This window comes from Excalfactoria chinensis, chromosome 2 (assembly GCF_039878825.1).
Source record: "Excalfactoria chinensis isolate bCotChi1 chromosome 2, bCotChi1.hap2, whole genome shotgun sequence".
Lineage (NCBI taxonomy): Eukaryota > Metazoa > Chordata > Aves > Galliformes > Phasianidae > Excalfactoria > Excalfactoria chinensis.
This window is the reverse complement of record NC_092826.1, coordinates 73,314,255-73,337,490: the sequence shown is the minus strand read 5'-3', so window position 1 is coordinate 73,337,490 and position 23,236 is coordinate 73,314,255. Positions and strand designations below refer to the sequence as shown.

Sequence of the window (23,236 nt, the reverse complement as noted above, 5' to 3'; positions counted from 1 at the left end):
TAGTCCCATATGGGCATCCTGGTGGATGACAGGTTGGCCATGAACCAGCAATGTGCCCTCATCACCAAAAAGGCCAGTGGCATTCTGGAGTACATTAAAAAGAGCATGGCCAGCAGGTCAAGGAAGGTGATCCTCCCCATCTACTTACACCCTGGGTAAGACCTCATCTTGAGTGCTGTGTCCAGTTCTGGGCTCCCCAGTACAAAAGAGAGAAGACTGAGAGGGGACCTGATCCAGATCTATAAGTACCCAAGGTGTGGGGGGCAAAGTGGTGAGGCCAGAGTCTTTTCAGCAGTGTGTGGAGACAGAACAAGGGGAAACAGCTGGAAACTGGAGCATAGGAAGTTCCACACAAATGTGCACAAGAACTTTATGGTGACGGTGACATAGCACTGGAACAGGCTGCACAGGAGGGTTGTGGTGTCTCCTTCTCTGGAGATATTCAAGACCCACCTGGATGCCTACCTGTGCGACCTGGCGTAGGGAACCAGCTTTGGCAAGGGAGTTGGACTTAATGAGCACTGGAGGTCCTTTCCAGCCCCTATGATTCTGTGAAATACTAAAAAATAGCCTCTGCTCCCATTTTTTATTTTTTATTTTTTTTAAACATTAACAGATTACACAGAGATTAAACACTAATGTAGCAAAGTACACAGATTTAGGTTTTAGAGAAAGGTAATGAATACATCAGAGCAAATGCAAGATAAATCACTCAAACGAAACACCAAAAAGCAGCTGCATAGAAATGAATTCATATAAATAGAATATGGAGTGTTTACGGTCATAAAGTATTAATTCCGGTACTGTATACCGGTTTCATATCAAAAGCTGATGAAACAATTTTAAGAAATTCAATTTTAGACTTCTCTATTCAAGATTTACTAAAGTATATGTGAATGTGATTGAGGGCTTTTTGTAGATTTTTCTTTTTTTCATGTTGGCAAGCTACAAAGGAAAATAAAAAGTAATTTCACAGTATAAGAGAAATTCTTAAAGTTTTGAGCAGACAAGGAGTGGTTTTGTTTTTTTCAGCCAATCTCCTTAGAAAGGGAAACAGTACCTTTGTCACTCTGTAGTTGCCTCTGCTTTCCTGAAGATATGTTAGGATTGTGTTGCCACTGCCATCCCCCATAGTTCTTTCTGATCACACAACTTACTAATTTCCCTTATCAATTTACTTAATTGGGTATATGCATGTTGCTTCCTGGGTCCACCTACTTGTGGATTTTCCTAACTTTCCCCCCTACTTATTTAATACTTTACCTGACAGTCTAGTTTGGAAAGTCAAAACTTCAGTTTGCTGGGGAGGAAAATAATTGTTAAGAAGAGTAAGGTCTGAAGGGATCATAGAGCAATCTTTCCCATGGTGTTTCAGCAATTACACAAATAAAAATAAATAAATACAACCAATCGTTTTCTGGAAAATAAAAATAGAAAACAGAAGGCCTTTTCAACTCTTTTTTTCTAGGATTTTTTTCCTCTGATTTTGGTTTTCTACTGTTTTCGCTCTTATACCTGAAGTTCTCCCCTACATAATTCTTTGCCTCAGATGCTTTACAAAGGGAAATCTCTAGAATAAAAAATAAACCAAAATCTGCAGATGATGTTACTTAATGCATGTGTAATGGCTTATGGGGCTCCTGAGCAGCTCTTTGTCTCTTTGACAGGTACCATCCACCTCCGCATTCCCGAGTCTTCTCCAGTTGGGACAGCTATTGGCAGCGTCAAAGCCACAGATGCAGACACTGGAAAAAATGCAGAAGTAGAGTACAGAATTGTAGATGGAGATGGGACAGATATGTTTGACATTGTGACACAGAAAGACACACAGGAAGGCATCATTACTGTGCGGAAGGTGCCTATTAAACAGTTTCACTAAATGGCTTTGGTGATAATGCTATGGCACAGCTCTTTCTAAAATAAGTGCTTAGATCATGTGATGGTGATTGGAACTTCTTAACACTTGCAAATATTTTCCTACTGGTGAATGAATGGTACTATTTCCCTTCAAGATTAACTAGAAATAACACATGGAAGCAGTATCACCGAGTCACAGAAATGCAGGCTTAAAGCACTATTGCCAGCTAAGTATGCAAAAAATTGGCCATTCACAATGCTAGTACTAATTATTTCTGTGATTTCAAATAGACTTTTCTAGCATTCATGCAAGCTATTCTCCTCAGCAAGAAATATTCAGTTAGCTCACTAATAATATAGGCTTTCCTTCTTTGGGATTGTCATCCAGTCATCACCAATTTCAGAGACCAACATATGCCAAAAAAGTTATATTTGTTGAAACTATCACAAGCTACATTGTTTTATTACTGTTTTCAGCAAGTTAGCTGGTACACACTAGTGCATAATTCTGGTGTACTTGTTTCAGAGCTAGCTTTAGTTCTATCTTCTGTCCCTAAGCACTGTCATGGTTGTAAGATCTCAGAGACAAATGTCATTCTCAACCTCAAACATGGTCCTCAAACATTTTTCCTCCTGAAGTGCTCCAGTCCTTTTCTTTGGGATTTTGAGCATATCTAAAGAATCTACACAGTATTTCTAACACAAACTAATACCGTAAGCATCACATAACAAACAAAACACCACTATACAACAGTATCCCTCTCCACATCTCTTGATAATGACAACTAAGTTAAAGATACATTCTGCAAAGATGACAGTGAGTTCCTTTTTGTAACCTGTGTTATTTTGCATTCCTTGGATGAAATTTATCTGGGAAGGTTTGAAAATACCAAGCTAAGGACCAGATATTTTATCTTTTCCTAGAAGTTTATAAAGACTTGGGCTATTTCTTTCTTGCTTGAGGTCTTCTACACAGACTTCTATTACAGTATATCAATAAAGTCTTGAAAAACATAGACTTACAACTTTATCAAGTGTGTGAGATTCATGTTATAAGATATCAGCCCCAAAAATGTCACAAATTATAATGAATAAATTATTCTCATTTTGAGATTTGCAACCTGACACATTCTGAAATGTCCAGGATGTTTTCTTGTTCATCAGTTACTATATCTTAATGTGAGAGAATGATAAAATTATTGCTTAGTTGCTGTGTCACAATTTTATATAGTTAGGCTAACATGGCTTCTTTGACTCTAGGCTTGAAGGCAGCATCCCTTAACAGCAGTGTGCTGCACTTTTAAGACAATACCAGTAATCACATATTTAGCTTAGGTAACAACACTATCACTTCCTATCACTATCATTTCCTAGGTATATTCTTATATATTCTTTCTTATGCTCTCAATGGACTGCATCATTCTGCTCTAGGCTGTCTCCTAGTATTTTGCATGAACAGTAATTTGTCTTTAAAGGCATAAGTGAGGAAATAAGCAAGTCTTCTACCAGCCATTTTTGATGAAGTAAAATTAGTTGGTATCTCCATGAGATTTATAGGGAATTAAGGAAGTATCATTAATTAGCTAATTCTTCCCATCTATGACTGTTCTTAACCTTAAAACTTTTGCTTCCATTTTAAAAAGGAACTGCTGACAAAAATGTTAAATCTATTTTGGAAAAAAAAAAATGTTTTATGAAATTCAGTGATAAGGAACAAGATTAAGCTCTTACTATATAGAAAGCATTTTGAATCCTTGTTCTTAAAAATAATAAATAAACAACAACAGTCTACACTGATTTTGAAGGCCAGGCATTGGTTTGACAATTAAAATACAGAATTTTGAGGTGTGTATAGTAATTTCGGAATAATAATAGCACCTTGTTCTGCAATGTCAGAATTTTAAATCAGTGTTTTAGGACTTTTAAATTCTTACAATATTATTTCACATTCCTATGCTTGTGAAAGAACTGTAAAATTCACCAAATGACTAGTAAATTTGCACTGAAAAATATTTCTGAAATTGGTGCTATGTTAATTCAATTATTATGTAGTTAAGAAATTTTAAGGGGGGCTTCTGTAAAAAAACTTACAAAATGATAATTTCTTAGTAGGGAAAGTGGTTTTAACTCAGGAAATTTGAACTGTTAGGGCTATCCCAGCTTAGAACAAGATCTAAGAGGGCTTTGGTTTTGCTCCTCCTTGATTCTGTGTGTTTAGGTCAGCTTTTGTTCATATGTAATGTAATTTACTAGTTCACCATCATCTTCATTTTCAGCCATTGGACTATGAGACAAGAAGGCTTTATACCTTGAAAGTAGAAGCTGAGAATACCCATGTGGATCCACGCTTCTATTACCTTGGGCCTTTCAAAGACACAACTATTGTGAAAATCTCTGTAGAAGACGTAGATGAGCCTCCTGTCTTCAGCAGATCTTCTTACCTTTTTGAGGTTCATGAAGATATTGAGTTGGGGACAATAATAGGGACGGTAATGGCACGAGATCCTGATTCAGCTTCAAGTCCTATAAGGTAATCTTCGATTCTCTGTAAAGAAAAATTTGGTAAAGAAAGTATTGAGAGACATAGTAGACATACTGCTATGTCTTTTTCTCATGTTTATTAGTGTGCCAACTAGACAGAATTGAAAATGATGCTATCTATCTGTAAGCCTCAGATACTTCAGGGAACAGCAATTCACTTACACACAAGACCCAGAATAAGTGCTTCTTAGTACTTCCTATCTCAGAAAACATAAAATTACACACTGATTTTAAGTAGGCTCTTTAGGACTGCTTGCTTCAGAATATTAAAAATAAATAAATATATAAATATCTGCAAAACTAGTCTATTGGTGAGGGATTTAACTTCTTCTGACATTTACTCCTGGAAAACATGCAGTGGTTGTCATCATCATCATAGTATCATAGTATCGTGTGAGTTGGAAGGGACCTTAGAGATCATCGAGTCCAACTCCTGGGATTCGAGCCCTCTGTGTAGCGAAGCGGCACTTCTACCCCCTGCGCCACAAGGGGGATTCGAACCCGGGCCCTTCGGTGCCGCAAGCAGCACTTTATACCACTGCACCACCGGGGGCACACACAAATGGTTCCTGCTATACAGTGAGATTGCTATATATAATAGAATTATCCTAGTGTTTTTTCCAACTCCCTAAGGAATTCAATACTCAAAGATTAATCTTCAAGATATATCTTCTGTGGATACTTCTTGATGCTACTTGCTAGATCACATCTAGCTGGATATAGTTAACTGTATTTTGTTTTATTTAGTTTATTGTTGCTACAACACATAAGTCTTTAGAAACACATAAGACAAATCTGTCCAACTTGGATATGTCTTGCCTGAAATGTCTAACAGAATAAAAACTATATTTGGAAAACAAACAAACAAACAAAAAAAAAACCCACCCACATTATTTACTAACTTTGAAGTAAATTGTCACTTGCAGTTGAATGAGGCCCATGTGGAAAAACTGTATTAGGAGCTGAAGTTGAATCTAATTTTCTCCTACAGTGATTTATGTGTATAGAAAAGATAGCTGATGAAAGCACCAATCCTCTAAAATTGTAGAACAGATAAATAACTTTGAGTGGATAAAGATGAAATACTAATTTCATGACACAAGGGACAATTTTAGCAGTTATGTTTCATAATTGTGAGTGGAAAAAGAACAAACTTAGCACTTTTATTCATTTTGTTGCTGACACAACTCGATGAACTTAAAGAATATATTTCCTTCATCAGTATTACTTACTAAGAATAGCAATTTAAAAAGTATTTTGTATAATTTCTCTATGTTCTGTTGATGTCTGTGTCATCCCCCTAAAGAAAATAACTTAGAAAAGGCAGGTTGGCAAAATGAAAATAATGAAGGGGATTATTTAGATTTAGTTCACTACAGAAAAAAATAAAACTGTGATAATGTTCTTCATGGTTTATGTTTTTGTTTTTTAAATGCTACACAGTTTAAGACAGGAATGTTAAAACAATTCACACTGCATAGGTCAAATTCTTCCTTTCAGTATTTGCTTTGTCTATTTGCTTCAAAGAATAATTAGGTACCTAGAATAAGCTCTTATAAGCTATTATTATTCCAACACCAATATTAAATACAAAGTAATATGTGTTCAATCCTAACATGAAGAACCAACATTTAAACTAAAATATTTTGAACTTGTCATATTATTTTGACATTAAGGCAATTTGTATATTTAAATGCTAATGTTAAATATAAAAGAATCACAGCTTCAGATTGTAAAGTTAATTCAGGCTTTAAATTTCTTTTTAACTACTGCTTTTTAAATAATAGTTTCTGTTAATTAAAATTCTAATAAATTCAAGTTCCCATAAATTTAGTGTTTCTAAACACTAGTGTTTAGCAGCTTCTTCTTTCACTTTTTTTTTTTTTTAATTTCTATTCAATTAATGGAAGTTTTTTTAAAACTATAATTTCAGTAGAATTTCCTGGCCATCTGAGGTGGGTAAAGGTATATACTTATCTAACATGACATCACATCAAACATGAAACAGCATAGAAATTTATAATCATAAAATATGGCATAGATTTTGGATAACAGTAAAGTTGTTATCTATATAAAAAACAGATTGCTGTCAAAACAGGTTATTTTTCTCTTTAAACCTCCTTCCATGGATGAAGGAAAACAGCTTTTTATCATATAAACAGAATAGTCGTAATTATAATTTCATTTAAAAAATATAAAAAGATTTTATAATGTTAACTAATAGACAACTGGGTGAGAAAAAAAAAAATAAAATATTTGAGCAAGTTTTTCCTGTAATTTCAGAAGATATTAGGCTGTTCCAGTCTTCTGTAATTTTGTTCTCACAGACATTTCTTTATTGTGGTATTTTCCCATTTCACTCAGTCCAGATAAATATTACATGTAAAAATTGACATAATTAATGAAATGTTTAGGTCAGTCATAACAGTTCATAAAAACATAAGTCATTATTTTTAACAAACTGCACAATAAATTGACCCAATACTGCCAGAATTAGACAAATGATCTTTACCTCACAAAATCTTACATTTTACTTCACATCAAAGGTTTAATCTTAACTTTGAAGACAGTGTTGAATACTAGAAAAAAAAAAAAAAAAATGAAATGAAGAACAGTTTACTGATCATAGTTTGACATATCTGCCATTTTGTGATAGAAGGAATTTTTCCTGTAGATGCATAGCAGCTATGACAGCACATAAGATACTTCAACAATCATAAAAGTGAAATTTCTGCATATGATCTAATTTTTATAGGTTTTCTTTTATTATTATTATTCCATCTCTGTTAATTTAACATGCCCTAAAGCACAGAAATGGAGTTTATAAGAGTAGTTTTGAAAAGATCAGAAACTAGCTGTCAGTCTCAGTCTGGAGGAAATGAACATCAAAGAGAACTTTCCTTTCAAGATTAAAACAATTCTTTAATTCTTATATTGAAATTTTGACTTAATTTTTGGTGAGACTTATATATGTCTATGAAGGTTCAGATGATAAAATATTACACTATTATACTTAATGACTTATGAAATCTATCAATTTTTATTCCTTATTCTAGAGAGCTTATCATGAGAATTTTTAGAAATTGGCACATACAGTTTTAGATATAATAATTACATTAACTACCAATTATCAGGAGGAGAAAAGAAAAGAATCAGTCCATTTACAGAAATGAAATATTTGTTTTATGAAAAGCATGCTTTTTAATATAATGTACAGAACCCAAAAGCTGTATTGAATTGCGAAACAAATGCTTTCTTCCATGTTTTTAATCAATTAACAGTTTTTTTCTTTCTTTGAATATAGGTTTTCACTGGATCGTCATACAGATCTTGACAGGATTTTCAATATTCATTCTGGAAATGGATCCATCTATACCTCTAAGCCACTGGATCGTGAGATATCACAGTGGCACAATCTCAGTGTTATAGCAGCTGAGATCAGTAAGCTAATTTGGTATCTTTTCATTCCATTTCCTAGAGGTTAAATTTCCTTCCTCCTAAAAAATAACATTTTTATGTTTCAAGAAAATCTTCTATGTGACAGAAGTTTGATTTTCAAAATAGAGTGGGTCTTACACTTTCAAAGCCACTGAATTTTTAGTGTTAACTCTAAATCACTACAAAAAGCAGAAATTGTTGATCTGCAGCATGGCTGGCAGGAACTACAATGACCTCAGTTGCATAATCAACAAATATACAGAGTGGTGTGGTTAGGCTGGTATCAACAGATCATGTAGCTAGAAAGATTATCACATTGGAAAGGGATAATCAAAATTAAATGAAAACACTCATCTGTGTCCAAGGCACACAGAAAAACTCCAAAGGGAGCAATCACCAGGAAGAAATTCTTCCTCAGTAGCAGTCAGCCCTTAAATGGGGTCTAGGAGAGGTGGAGTCAGGCTTCACCCCTTCTGTTCACACAGTGGAATTGCCCTCACATATGCTCCCATGGCTGACTCAGTGCTTGCCTCAGGGGATCCATCAGAGGTTCCAGCTGTGATTCAGCAGTTTCCATACATCAGTTTATCAGGAATGAATGTTTCTAAGCTTGTTCTATTTAACAGTCCTACCCACTCCTGTAAAAGTAATACTCAAAAGTACTTATATATCAAAGACACTAATAATTTTATCCCTCTGTCATAACATTAAACTTATTTCCTTGTCAGGACAGTTTGAGAGAAATTACATTCTAGACACACAAAGAGTAGCTAAACTTCTCCAAAGAGATACACCACTTTTGGAGGAAGTATGGAAGGAAGACATTAGTTTAAAAATGTTAACTCTGAAGCATGACACAGTCAGAGAACAACTGTAAGAACAGAACATATTTGGGAAGGTAGTACAAAAATGCAAAAGCATGTGAGAACAGTGTCCAAAACCTGCCATTTAAAATTTTTCACAGAATCACAGAATTGTAGGGGTTGGAAGGGACCTCTAGAGATCATCGAGTCCAACCCCCCTGCCAAAGCAGGCTCCCTACACCACGTCGCACAGGTAGGCGTCCAGGCGGGTCTTGAGTATCTCCAGAGAAGGAGACTCCACCACCTCCCTGGGCAGCCTGTTCCAGTGCTCCGTCACCCTCACTGTAAAGTTCTTGCGCACATTCATGCGGAACTTCCTATGCTGAAGTTTCAGCCCATTTCCCCTAGTCCTGTCCCCATGTACTACTGAAAAGAGACCAGCCTCGCCACTATGGCTCCCACACTTCAGGTATTTATAAACCTGGATCAAGTCCCCTCTCAGCCTTTTCTCAAGGCAAAAACAACATGTTAAAGGACCAACATCATACTCTCCAGAAAAAAAATGTTATTTTACATGTGAATTTAACATCAGCTCTTCCTAAATGTTTAGTGTTTTATTTGTTGCAGCTTAAAAGGGAAATAAAACCAAAAGAAACAAAACAATCCAAAGTAATTTTGAATCATCTCTATTCTTATTTATCTGTCCCATTAGAGTAACAAAATCAAATGATTTTTAAGCTATTTCATATCCAGCACAATTCTAAGAAATAGTTGCATTTTTAATCTAAGGCATTATTTCAGATCCTTTGTAGGCCAGCTTGATCTGCAAGGGAGCTCATCCTAAATGATACTGAGGTTTGAGCATTTGGGGATATAGGTTAAAACCAACAACGTTAACTGCTTCTAAGGTCTGAAAAAATTAGATTTGTATTTTTTAAGACAATTTAAACATAAAAACTCTAATTGGTTCTGTTTTTTATTGATATATTTGACTTTTCTGAATTTTCTCTCTGCTTATTAAGGCATAGGAGAGCTTTAATAATATGGCTCTTGTGTTAAACTGATTGCAAATCATTTTATAATTCATAACCTTGCATCAGAAAAATACACTTGAGTCCACAAAATAAATTTATCATTATACTAATGGGCATTCTTTCTATATGCTATATTTACATTGAACATCAGAAGTGGCAGCCACTATTTTAAAGTTTTAATTGCTCACTAGATTCAAATATATACATATGCTTAAAATCAAAGTCATCCTCTTACTTTTTCACCAGTTTCAAACCTGATCATAAATACCTGTTGCTCATTAAATTTGGAAGATAGAATACTTTCAGTAGTAAGATAAATTCATTTTTCTTTTTCTCTTGTCAGACAATCCTAAAGATACTACCCGTGTTCCTGTCTATGTAAGAATTTTGGATGTTAATGACAATGCCCCACAGTTTGCTGTGTTCTATGATACTTTTGTTTGTGAAAATGCAAGAGCTGGACAGGTATGCCTTTGATAAAACACTTTCTACTGTCTAATTTGACCATAGTACTCAATTATTGGTTATCCTTTCCTGTTAAATGTTGAAAATGAATATAGCAAGTTGCTTACTGTATGAAGCTTAGAGCAAAATACTAATTTATTTCAACAACAGCATATAAATTACACCTAACACTGTAGTATTTTGCCTGTTTAGATCATGTATAGTTGGAATAATACAAGTATAGTTATAATTACAGAGTAAATGAATAGCCAGAGGGTATCTAAGAAAAGACACACCAAAGCTAAGGCCTTCAGTCACGATGGATACTTGCCAATGTTGAGACTCACCACAAAAACTCCAAAAAAGGAGCAAGCACCAGAAAGAGATGCAGCCTTAGTGGTGGTCAGCCCTTAAATGGAATCTAGGAGAGGTGGAGTCAAGCTCCACCACTTCCAGGAGCACAGCTGAATTACCTTCACCTGTGCTCCCACAGTGGACTTGTTGCTCGGATGGTTAATCAGGGGTTCAGGCTGTGATCAACATTTTCCCTTACAGATCAGCTCAGGAAATATGGACATAATTAGCTTTGCTGTTACCTTCTCAGTGAAAGCAAAATGTTATACATATCTACTAAAAAAATTTATTGATCTTTTCAAGAACTCACAAGTGGCAAGCCTCACATATATTTCCATGCTGGTGGTGATTACACACGTGCACACCTGTCATACTTTCCTTTTCTTTTCCAAATGTAATATTTGTTTTTCATTTTTCCAGCAAAAGTTTTTGAAATTAAAACACAAAATACATATTTTTTTTTTTTGAAATGCCAATATATATTTTTGATTTGCTTCTTCCAGACTACAGAAGGCATACTGGAATTTAATCAGAATGACTGCAGTGCTTAATATCTAGTTCCTAATAGGCAGCTGCTTATTAGAACTAAGTACTGTTTGCCTATTACTGCACAGCATGTCCCCGAGATCAGGCAGGCAGCAATAAATGCTGTAAAATGGTCACAGTAGAACCTCAATGCAAGCATTTCAGATGGTAGAAGTGTTAGCTTTTCTTAACTCTTAACCTACAGGTATCACATTCAGTTTGCTTCATACGTTTTACACTCAGGCTACCATTCTTTTTTCTAAAGCAACAGTAGTCAGAACTTAAAACAAAGAACTTTAATTTCCTGTTTCTAACATATTAAATACTTAAAAATACTGATCAATATTTGCTACTAGTAGAATTTTAAGATAATTAGAGCTGTATGAGTGAAAATCTCTGGCAAAACATCTAGAATTTCTGATAATTGTATTGTCTCCTATGATAGTTCTATTGTTGCCTATGTGTGCTAATATAAGATTTTAATTAATTCAAATTTAAGATATAGATTTAGAATTATAAATGTAGAATACTGAATTTTTCTCCCAGTTTCACCAGCACCTCTGGCTGAAAAAAAACTGGAAATGCACTAATCCACAAATTAATCACAAATCTGTACACATTCAGAAAAGGTTGTCAATTAAAAAAGAAAAGAAGAAAGCTCTCTAAGGACTAATGACTAATAAATAAGAAGCTAAATGTGTGTACAAAACTATACATATTTATTCAAATTATAAAGCTCAGAAAGGTCTCCCTTATTAGAACGAAGTGCCAATATTAGATATACTACAATATGATAACTAATATTAAATTTATTAAACAATTACAGTAATTAAATAATCGTTTAAAACAGTCTGATTTTTAAATGAGAATTTAAATAAAATCAACTCACAGGTAGAGAAAAAAACAATACAATTCAGGATAACAAAAATTATCTATTTGAATGTAATTATATTCTTGCTTACAGGTAGATCAGTAATGAATCATTATTTTGGAATTCAGTCTACCCTGAGGGACTGAATCCAATTAATCCATACTAAATATAGCTTGAATCCTCCCACATCAGCTATTTTTTCTCTTCTGTTCAATTTCTTCTCTTTTTTTTCCTCCCTTTTTTTTTTTTTTTTTTTTTTTTTTTTTTTTTTTTTTTTTCCTTTTTACTGTTCACCATCATCCTCTGTTACTCTGGTCACTTCTATATATACATGAACATATGCATCTGTGGGATTCTAAATTTATGTGAAATGCAGTATTACTGAGTAACAAACATACAGCCAATGGTATAGGCCTCATAGTAACAGATCTGGATAGCTGGATAGCCACAGGAACACAGCACTGCTCTGCTCTTTTAAAAGACTATGCCCTTTCTCTGGCAGTTCCTTCCTGAGCTAGACATAGCAGATAGGTAAACTGCATGTTTTCTTGCAATTTTCAAAACCTTAGTTAGAAATAATTAGGAAAGCTGTGTTTTCATCTGTTAGGGTCTCCAAGTATGCTTGTTGCAATTTTCCTGTTATTAATCTTCATTGTACCAAATCTATACATACATACTACCTTTTATTTGTCACAGCATTATGTAAAATCAGTCTATCTCACTGTGAATTATTTTTTTCAAAGATACTTTAAATATGTATGATTTATTTTTTATCTTCTTTTAACCTAAATCTTAAGTCCTCATAGATTATATAAACACACTTGAGTTCTTTCACCACTTATTTCTTTATATTGCTTTTCATCAATTCATTTGACTCATATATTAAAAAAAAAACAAAACCACACCCCCCCAAAAAAAACACACCCAAAAAAAAAAAACCAAAAAAACACAAAAAAACCAAAAAAAAAACAAACAACAAACTTTTGTTTCATCAGGAATATTTTTCCAATAATAACATTGCTGTTGCCCTGTTCTCCCATGGTTCAACCACCCCCTGCCCTTAAACTGGCCCTGTCACCTCGCCAGGGCCATCAGCTACACTGACACCAATCTGATGGATTGCAAAAATGGCATTTATTGTGGCCAGTTAGCACCTTATATACTTTAATTACTTTGTCTACGCCCCTTGAGCATACGTGTGAAATATGTGCCCAATTTACATCACAGGGCAGGGGGATGGAGCAGGGGGGTCCTACCACATCACAGCCCAAATCCCTGCTAATGCTTACAACACATTGCTTAAACATGCTATGATATAATGCACCTGAGCTCCTCTGGGTTGGCTCTGCTTTCCCACCAGGCACTCAATCACTGTTTCAGGCCATAATTCAGCATTTCTGCATTCAGCATTTACAGTGGTGTCAGAATTTTCTTCTTGAACCATTTTATTCAGTAATTCTCAGAGTTCTACTCTGACTTTCTACAGTAAAAATAAAACTTTTATAATGGAATTCAACATAGAGTTTTCAAAGGTTTTTAGTTTGTTTGTTTGTTTGTTTTTTCCTTAATAACACATTTTATGATTATTTATTTATTTATTTTTGCATGGAGTTTAAAAAGAAATGTTTAGTTTATTTAAGTAAATTAAAGTTTATTTATGTAAATAAATTTGCTTTGTTTAAGCTAAACCAAAATCACACTTCCTCTCCTCATTTCCCAGCCCACTGGAGTTAAATAGATCAAAGAAGCACCGAATGTACTATTTATGTTTTGATACTCTGCTTGAAGCAATGAATAATTACCAGGCTTGCCCCTCATCACATCTCAAAAGCAAATACGTTTCTGTAGTTATTCTATTCATATTGATACATATTATGTCAAACAAGACCCCCTTTGGATTAGTAATGACATTGCGTCAGCCCAATTACCAAAACAGCTCCTCTAGCTGTAAAGGCTATGAGGAACAATTTCATTATAAATTCAGGGGACAATAAATAAATAAATAAAAATAATAATTAATAATAATAATAATAAAATCCCAGATTTCTATTCTTTGAAATTCCATTGATAGTATTTAAACATCCTGGGACAAATTACAGGTTGGCTTTCATTTTCTTTCAGGAATTCTGTTATGTTAAATCAATCTCTCATGAAAAAGAATGGGTATAATAGAACTTGATCATATTTATTTTTATTTTTTTCTTCAGTGTCCCATATGTTTCAACAGGATTTGTAATTAGATATGAGTGCTTGGATAGATGTTTCTTTCTTTATTTAACATTATTTAACATTATTTAAAATAAGAATAATAATAATAAACAAAGTGGTACAGACAAATTTACGAGAATGAGAACTGAAAGCTTTGTCTCAGTATTGTTCAGTTTCTCTCTGAAATAATAAGAATGTACATTACCAATAGCAAATATGCTGTAAGACAAAATATCTATATTTAAAATGTAACACTGAACAGTAGGTAACCTGTAAGTCTGAGTTTACTGTCTGCCATTTCAATTCCACTCAAATGTAGATTTATACTTAGAAGACACTGAGAAAGGAAAAGGCTACTTGGAGACTAATATACATCTCGATTAGAAATAAACAGGTCTACCCAATGAGAAATGTCTTGTTCTTCAAGTGGATTTGCTTATATTTAACAGACTCTAAATAGTTACCCTGCTATCAATAACTGCCCAAAGGTTTCTGAGTCCTTGAAGCTTCATGAATGAGTCTGTCTTAAGTAAAATACAAATAGTATTCCAGGTGGCTGCCTAGCAACGGTGCAAGAGGGAAAGCTAGTGCCACACAGCTCTCATGGTTAATTACAGTCATAATTACTTCCATCAGTTCTGTGCCCATAAACAGTTGGATAATAATCAGATGAAAATTGTTGATTCATTGGATTTACCTGCAGAACACAGTGATACTGTGTGCTTAAAGGGGTTGCTTAAAGATGCAGTGCCCCAAGGTGGCTGAAACTGAAATACTGGAGCAGCAATCACAATAAATACATGCTGAAAAGCTGTAAAAGAACAGTTTATGGTAGAATCACTTACTGTCACATTGTAGTTGCTTGGACTAGGTAAGAAAATAAGATATGACTCCAACCCAAGTCTTCATTAGACAAATCTTGGAGAATAGGAGGAGCTAATGGCTTGTATGAAAACACTGTAGACAGTGGCTATTCTTCAGTGGGATTATCCATGTCTCTTCTTAATTTTGACAAGAACCTTTGAAACAGACATTTAAGGAAACAAGTACAAAAGAGCTATTTTGACAACAAAGAACAGTAATGTATATGAGGCATACTTCAACCTACCCTCAAACAGAAGTTGTGACAACTCTTTTTGCTCAAGTCAACAGAAAGCAAGTCAAATATCCTTTTTGGACATGGAATCTCATCTGACATCCAAGTCTCTGATGGTGCTGTAATTGTCTGCAAGAGATATGGAGCAGGCAAGCAAAAAAATTATTTCACAACCTATATTACTGCCTGTGGTCTACATCTGTATTTTGAGTGCTTCACGGCAGAGTATTAGGAGCCTGCTGTCCTCCTTACTCATTGGTAGGTTGTAGACATGCATTGTCTGAATACACTTCAGAACACATAAGAATGTTCAGTGCTTCAAAAGGCTGACAGAAAGATGCTGCTTCCTTCAAAGACCACATGTACTGATGTAAATTAATTTCATCCACACTGTTCAAAAGCACCTGTATGATGACATACAGGTGGAATTCAGGTGCACTACAGGTAATGCAAGAACTTTCCAGGCTGACATGTGAGATGATGAGTGCTTCATTTATTAATGGACTTCCTGTGTAAAATTTCAGTAATATACTCACTAGCAAGAATTTCTTAAAATAGAAATATATATATATATATATATATATATATATTCAAGTTCTAATTAAGAACAAAAGCAAAACAAATAATGCTTATCTTTGTGTTGGTGGTTTTTTTGTTTGTGTTTTTTTGTAATTGAATTTAGAGATGTGGTAAATAACAATGTACCTATACACTTTATCTCATTAAGTTTTGTCCCAAAATGTTTGACTTTTAAATATACACACCAGCATGTAGTGGAAAAATGCATAATATTTAGTTAGTCAAGTATTTGTCAGTATTTTTTAATAAGGCAAACATTTTCAAACATGTAGGATACTTGCAAGCTAAAGAAAAAAAAAAAAAAAAAACTAATAAAAACCTACAAGCAGGTTTTTTTTTTGTTTTGTTTTGTTTTGTTTTGTTTTGTTTTTAATCCTAACTTAAGCAAATTATCTGAATGTCAAACAGGATGACTATTTGAATACAGAAGTTCTCTGAAAATTTCAATTACTACAATGAATGATAGACAGGTAGGAGATATTATCCTGCTGTCTGTTGTTCTGTTAAGGGTTTTGCACATTGGTTGGCATTACTGTAGTAGATTAAAAATCTCTGAAAAATTTTATACATACTCATTCTAAATTATGGGTATGGGCAATCAGAAGAGGTTTATCTAATTTTCATCAGTTTAACACCTACAACGGACCCCTTTCATGGTCTTCACTTGTGAAGTAAAATTGACTTGTTTTTTCTTGACTTGAAAAATATATCTAGGTTTGTGAAAATCTCTAAAAAAATTTTTGCTAGTTACTTGCAAAGTAACTAAATAATTAAAAGCTTAATTCTTTAAAATGAAATATTATGCAACTCTTCTTTTATCTATTTATCTTACCCAGCAAGCTATTGTAAGTATGCATGATAAAATAAATTTAGAGAAAGAGAAAACTCTGGATGAAAAAGCATGCAAGATGATGCATTAAAAGAAATCCAGACCATGACTCTTGAAGAAATTTGTTGCTGTATTCGGGATGTACAAGAGAGAAGATGGGAGTTAATCATGCGTTTGTAAAGGCAAGCAGGAGAACAGTGCAATTGTTGATGTTAAAAATTATCAGTCCTGACAAAACCTGCAATATGAAGAGAAATGGCTGCATTTGGAAGAATGGAAAGCGGAAAAACAGAGTTTAACAAGTGTGCCACAGGGAAGAAGTAATGTCAAAAATTAGAAGTTATTGCATGCTTGGAAAAACACTGCAATTTAAAATGATGGATTAGATATGAAGAATAAAAAATAAAAATAAATAATAAAAAAAAAATCTAGGTTAAATATTTCTTGTAGTTTAACCCAGAATGTAGCTAAGCACCACCAGTGGGATGAGAAAGTTAAACAAAATAAATAAATGAAAAAGTAGAATTTGTAGGTTGAGATGAAAACTATTTACTAGGACCAACAAAGAAAGAGGAGAAAGGATAACAGTTAAGATAATGATATATATATATAAATATAGAGTGTATATAAGTACACAAGACAAGTGATGCTTAAGCAATTGTTATCCACCTGCTGACTGATGTCCAGCCAGTCCACAAGAAGCTGAAAAAATGGAATGTCCTTGGCTCTGTGCAGCACTGCTCAACAACAGCACAAAATATATTATCAACATTGGTTTTCCCCTGAAGCCAAAAGGTAGGATCACACCAGACATTATGAAGGAAAAATCATCTCAGTTTGAGCTGAAACCTGTACAAGAGTAAATTATTTTTGGCAAGTTTAACTGAATATATACACCCCCAAAAATGTTAATCTTAAGTTTTTTATCGCTGTGGGACAAAACAAACCAAAAGAAAACCAAAAACTGAAACACAATCAATGAAGATGTCAAAACACGTATTTTATTTGGAAAGTGACATCTTGTCAACCTTACATCTAGAAATTTCAGTGGATAAAAAAGCTGCAAGTTCATTTACCTGACAGATAAGCAAATGTTAATAAAACCCTTGCTGTTACTTCCAAACAGAAATATTACACAAATCTTTTTGCAGGAATTGCAGAAAGCATTCCACCCAAGAACCAAATAGATCTGATAAATCTGTGGCACTGGATTCCATCTGAGGGGGTGAATCCGTACAGTATCTTATGATGTGTCTTACAAGTAGAAATATAATCTGGCATTTAATAGAAAGATAATCTACCTTGCATTTATTTTTTTTTATTATAAAAATCTTTATAAAATAACTTATTAAGAAATAGGAAAATCTTGCTTTAGAAATAAATGTTCTTATTTTGAAATTTAATTTGAAACTTAAACTTTCCTATCACAAGCATTAATTTGATAAAATAACATTTTCATTCCAAAAGCAAAATCTCCCCTGAATTATTCTCTTAGGGGTTGTTTTGATTATAGTTTTGTCCCTTATATACTTACAAAAATACATAAACATATCTTGAAAAAAGACAAATTAAGTTAGTTTGATACTTGCCATTTTGCATGTGTGCATGTATCACCCTAGAAAGTATAAGGATGCTCTTGTTAGAAAGCTTACAAATTTGTTTAAAATCTGTTCATCTGTCCTACAGTTTAAGTATTAAATCAGTATGCACATAGTTTAAATATGCAATTTCTCAACTCTTCTATTCTTAAGATAATTAGATCTAAAAACCTAGATGCATTTTGTTTTATTTTGTTATTGTCGTTTGCATTTTTTTTTTTTTTTTCTCCTGCAGCTTATCCAGACCATAAGTGCAGTAGACAAAGATGACCCTCTTGGGGGACAAAAATTTTTCTTCAGTTTAGCAGCTGTTAACCCTAATTTCACTGTTCAGGACAATGAAGGTAAAATGCATCCCTGATCCATGGAAGTTAGATCTTTATTGCCTGGCATACATTCCTGCAATATTTTGAATTTACTTCTATTGTCTGTCAGCAAGTAGAGAAGCCCTTAAAGCTGCTGTTAACAACAAGATTAATTTTATTTGAATGTTCATGGTTTGGGACTTCTGTATTTTCATCTGTATAGGGAAGGCAAAACTCAGTTTGGGAAAAAAAAAAAAAAAAAAAGAGAAACATATAAATTATAAAGAAAATCAGTGAATGTTGGTTTGGATCAAATAGTCAAACATAGGGAGGGGCGAACAGAAGAAAACTTAAGAAATGACTTCACCTTCCAAGTTCAGATGTTTCACTTTTAGTCTTCTGTCACATTTCTGTCACCTGATTTTCTGTTTTGCTTCTTTCTGATGATGAGTGACAATTATGGCTGGTAACATGCAGCCACTTTGGATTTGCTTTGATCCTTGATCAGTCCAGCTTTTATCAGGAGATGTGTACAGCACACTCATTTTGGCCTTCACTATCATTTCAATAGGGAGGGCTCTAGACTACAGAAGAATTAAACAAGGGGAGATATCATAATACCTTCAAATATTTTAAAGTTTTTTGACTTGGCAGTGGGACTAATTCTTTATGAATGATGAAAATTACAGGAAGTATCAGGCTGCAAACACCATGTGGAAGATTTAGTTGAAATAAATTATATCAGTAGGGAAATTGAATAATTGAAGTTGAATGTTTAGGTACCATATAGATTTCTTGGGTGCGGAGAAAGGTATTTCAAAATACATCAGATACATTGTTTTTGATGTTGTGTGAAAACAAATAACATATAGATACCCAAAATAAATCAGAGGATGCAGTAAAAAAGAACTTTGTGTTTCAGTTCATGGAGTCCATGAAGAAAAGTCATTTAATTTTTTAAACAAAAATTATGTCCCAGTGACCATGTAGAGGTATTGACCTTGGTATTTTTCTACATGAAATTATTTTCTTTCTTTTGTATTAATTAATTCAGGCTGAATTTGTCTCACACGACATTTAACATTTACCTCAAGAAATTCATTTGTGAGATGACAATGAAATTTTTGTTCTAATTGATTAAATCTATATTTTCTCCCTTTTGGACTTAGAAGTTAGCAACCTTAGTGTTGGGTCACAGTTTTATAAGTATAATGTAGCTTTGACATTAGAAGGAACAGTCTTTCCCTGTAACACATGTCTTCCCAGTACCACCTTCATTCCTTTCCTGGCCACTGCATACACATTATTTTTGTGGGCCGCAAGTATAATTTAGTCCTTCTCAAGACTGTCTTTTTTTCCAACAAAAATTCTACTCCATGTGCAAAGGTACATAATTCATTGTTCTACAGTCCGTTGAAAGTCTGTTGGTGTGGAAAATCTCATCCTGTATTTACTGATAGCATTCCCCTGGGTACTGTCACAGAAGATCCATAGGAAGAATCTTTCAGAACAGAGTGCTTGTTGAACAGCATGAAGTGGAAGGTTATTTTTTCTCGGTTGGCCACTTCATTTCAGGGCTTTAGCCGTGGAACAGAACTGTGTCGTGCACTGCATGCATTAATCCATAAAACATTTTAAGCTTTCAGAAATCCTCTTTTCAAATTGCACTCAAAGGTGCTGCAGAGGCATAGAGGAGCTGGCCAGCTGTATGTAAAAAATTATAAATAGCTTTCTGATTAAATGGGATTGTCACTAGAAAAGTCAGATGTCACTATGAAATGAGAACTAGCCCGCTTCGAAATACAAACAGTGACCTAAACTATTATACTTTGCATGTACTATGTGTGATACACTATTTATTTTTCTATGCAAAATAGTATTATATTTTAATCTATCTAGATAACACTGCCAGAATTTTAACAAGAAGAAATGGCTTTAGTCGACATGAAATAAGTACATACCTCTTACCGGTGGTGATATCAGACAATGACTATCCAATCCAGAGCAGTACGGGCACACTTACCATTCGAGTTTGTGCATGTGATAGCCGAGGGAACATGCAGTCCTGCAACGCGGAGGCCCTGCTCCTCCCTGCTGGCCTCAGCACAGGGGCACTGATTGCCATTCTCCTCTGCATCATCATCCTGCTGGGTAAGAAAAATGTATCTTTCTCCTGAAAACAAATACTTCAGGCCTGACACGCTTTACATACCTATGCAGGTTGGTAGAATAAATGATCATGGGGTACGCTTCTTTTGCAAGAGACACTCAACAGCAAATTGAAAGAAAGAAATAGAGGCAAAAATTGCCTGATAATTGGACATAGTAAAAATGAAATCAAGTTTCAGACTGCTAAATGCACTTTTATTATTTTATTGTCTTAAAAATCAGGCAGAAGGAATAACGTAATCAAAAATCACGTTCGTGTCTTTTGTTTTAACTTTTTTGAGATAGAGAATCTCCTTTTTAAATAAATGTTTAAAGTCATCATAAACTCAAAAAGAATTTGCCAGTAAATAGTATTTTCACAATATTAAATCTGTGCTGGGAAAAAAAAAAAAAAAAAAAAAAAAAAAGTAAATTTTTTTAAGTTTGCATTTTGTGTTTCTTAAAATATCACATCGTGATCTGCAGTTCAGATGGAAAACAGTTTGAATATTCTCCATACTTTAAAATGGGAAAAGATGTTCAGAATAAACCTGGCTATTTTAAAACTCAACAAAGTTAACGGAGGAGCCAATAGACAAAGCTTATGGTTCTCTGCACAAAATAGCACATTTTGATGCAGTCTCTACTTGACTACTGTGATATAGACAGCAATGTTTATCCACTTATCAGGTAGAAAAGAACTGGTGAAATGTAGCTGAAATAAAGTTGTTGTATCTGATGGAATTGCTACTAAAAATTGTTCAATCCTTACCCATTCTTTCCTCTCCCTTAAAGTTATAGTGGTACTGTTTGCTGCTCTGAAGAGGCAACGAAAGAAAGAGCCTTTGATCCTGTCTAAAGAGGATATCAGAGACAACATTGTGAGTTATAATGATGAAGGCGGTGGAGAGGAAGATACCCAAGCCTTTGATATTGGCACACTGAGGAATCCTGCAGCTATCGAAGATAAGAAGCTTCGACGAGACATTATCCCTGAAACGTTATTTGTACCACGGAGGACTCCTTCAGCACCGGATAACACAGATGTCCGAGATTTCATTAACCAAAGGCTAAAAGAGCATGATACTGATCCTTCTGCACCACCATATGACTCGTTAGCAACCTATGCCTATGAAGGAAATGATTCAATAGCTGAATCCTTGAGCTCCTTAGAGTCGGGTACTACTGAAGGAGACCAAAACTATGATTACCTCCGAGAATGGGGCCCTCGGTTTAATAAGCTTGCTGAAATGTATGGTGGAGGAGAAAGTGACAAAGACACTTCTTAATCTACAGTAGTCTACTTTTTTGGTTCCTTTGAGTGGAAGTAATTTTACAGACACCTTCTGCACTCAACAGTATTTAACATTCAGGAAAATTTTCCTGCCACTCAGCACAATGATTTCCTTTAAAATTTATTTTCAATTTGTCCATTTATGTCATTCATTCTTTCTAGTAGGATGCCACTTGGAACACATACAGAATTTTATTTAATCACCTTCCAAGAGCCAAAGCTATGGAAATTCAGTGTTGTCCATTTTAGTAATTAAAAATACCTTACCTTCAGAAATTTGAACAGGGTGATAATCCCTTAAGTAACCTCATGTACAAGCCGCTTCTGTTAGGTACATGTCCTTCCCTTGCAAGTGCAGCTTTTAAGAAGGCAAAGAAGAAAAAACCCAGTATGTTCTGTTCTGTACATTAAAACTGAAACAAAATGTACACGTGGTGTTAATAAGTGTAATATGCAGCTGGTTTAAAAAAAAAAAAAAAGTTTGTGCAACTTCATTTCATCAAATTCTATCTGCCGACGTTTTATATTTATATTTTTGTATTTATTTTTAAGAAATAAACCAGTTTTTACAACTATGTTGATGCTTGCTTGCCTTTTCTGGCTATCAATTCCTGTCTTGAAGAAATCACGATATTTCTCCACTGGCAGCACAGCCAAGTGTCAATGATTCTGCACTGCTGTCAACTGCATGCATGTAGTGCAGCCAGAAGTGCATAAGTTCATGGTGAGAGGATAAAGTCATAGACCTATGTCCTTGCTCAAAATGTTACTTTCAACAGTTGTCATGTTTAAGAAAAGCTTTATTTTTTAACTAAGTTAATGATATCTTATGTGGAAAGATGAAGTTCTATTTTGTCTTGAATTACACAATTCCAAAAACATTTTGATAAAATTATGCGTCAGAGGAATATATGGATTATTGGTTCTAATCCTCCATTCTGGATCGTGATCACATTATTAGAGGTGATCTGTAATTGCAGTGAAAAACATGTAAAAAGATGTTAAAGCAACAATTGTTATGCACCAACTCTCTCCCCTAAGACAAATCACTTGATGACAAAACACTGCATTCTACTGTAGCTATCTGAGGGTAATCTCCTTTAAAGCTGTCAGGCTGAAGAATGAAAAAATGTCAGTAAAACCAGCACAAACTCCTACTGAATCTATTCAGTTTTCTAATAGGTTGGAAAAGTCTAGTAAAAAGAAAACCAAGCAATTAGCCAACCATACCAGAAAACACATTCTAGCTATCATAAAAATTAGGCATTCCAAGATGTTTTAAGATATCTTTTCTTCCCCAGATTACACAAAC

The 23,236-nt window shown here is 34.2% G+C and overlaps 1 protein-coding gene across 6 annotated transcripts in view; it reads left to right on the top strand.

Moving 5' to 3' along the window:
• The window catches only part of CDH10 (cadherin 10), a 91,442-nt gene extending 68,943 nt beyond the window's left edge, over window positions 1–22,499 (top strand). For 5 of the 6 annotated variants that reach the window (XM_072327269.1, XM_072327270.1, XM_072327267.1 and 2 more), the window contains 7 exons: window positions 1,668–1,855; window positions 4,134–4,387; window positions 7,703–7,839; window positions 10,017–10,138; window positions 18,413–18,521; window positions 20,382–20,633; window positions 21,426–22,499. In XM_072327269.1, coding sequence (XP_072183370.1) covers window positions 1,668–1,855; window positions 4,134–4,387; window positions 7,703–7,839; window positions 10,017–10,138; window positions 18,413–18,521; window positions 20,382–20,633; window positions 21,426–21,919 — 1,556 coding nt within the window. In that variant the 3' untranslated portion in view covers window positions 21,920–22,499. Of the gene's footprint in view, window positions 1–1,667; window positions 1,856–4,133; window positions 4,388–7,702; window positions 7,840–10,016; window positions 10,276–18,412; window positions 18,522–20,381; window positions 20,634–21,425 lie in introns of those variants that run through there. The other variant, XM_072327271.1, reaches the window with a different exon arrangement.
• The last annotated feature ends 737 nt before the right edge of the window (window positions 22,500–23,236 follow it).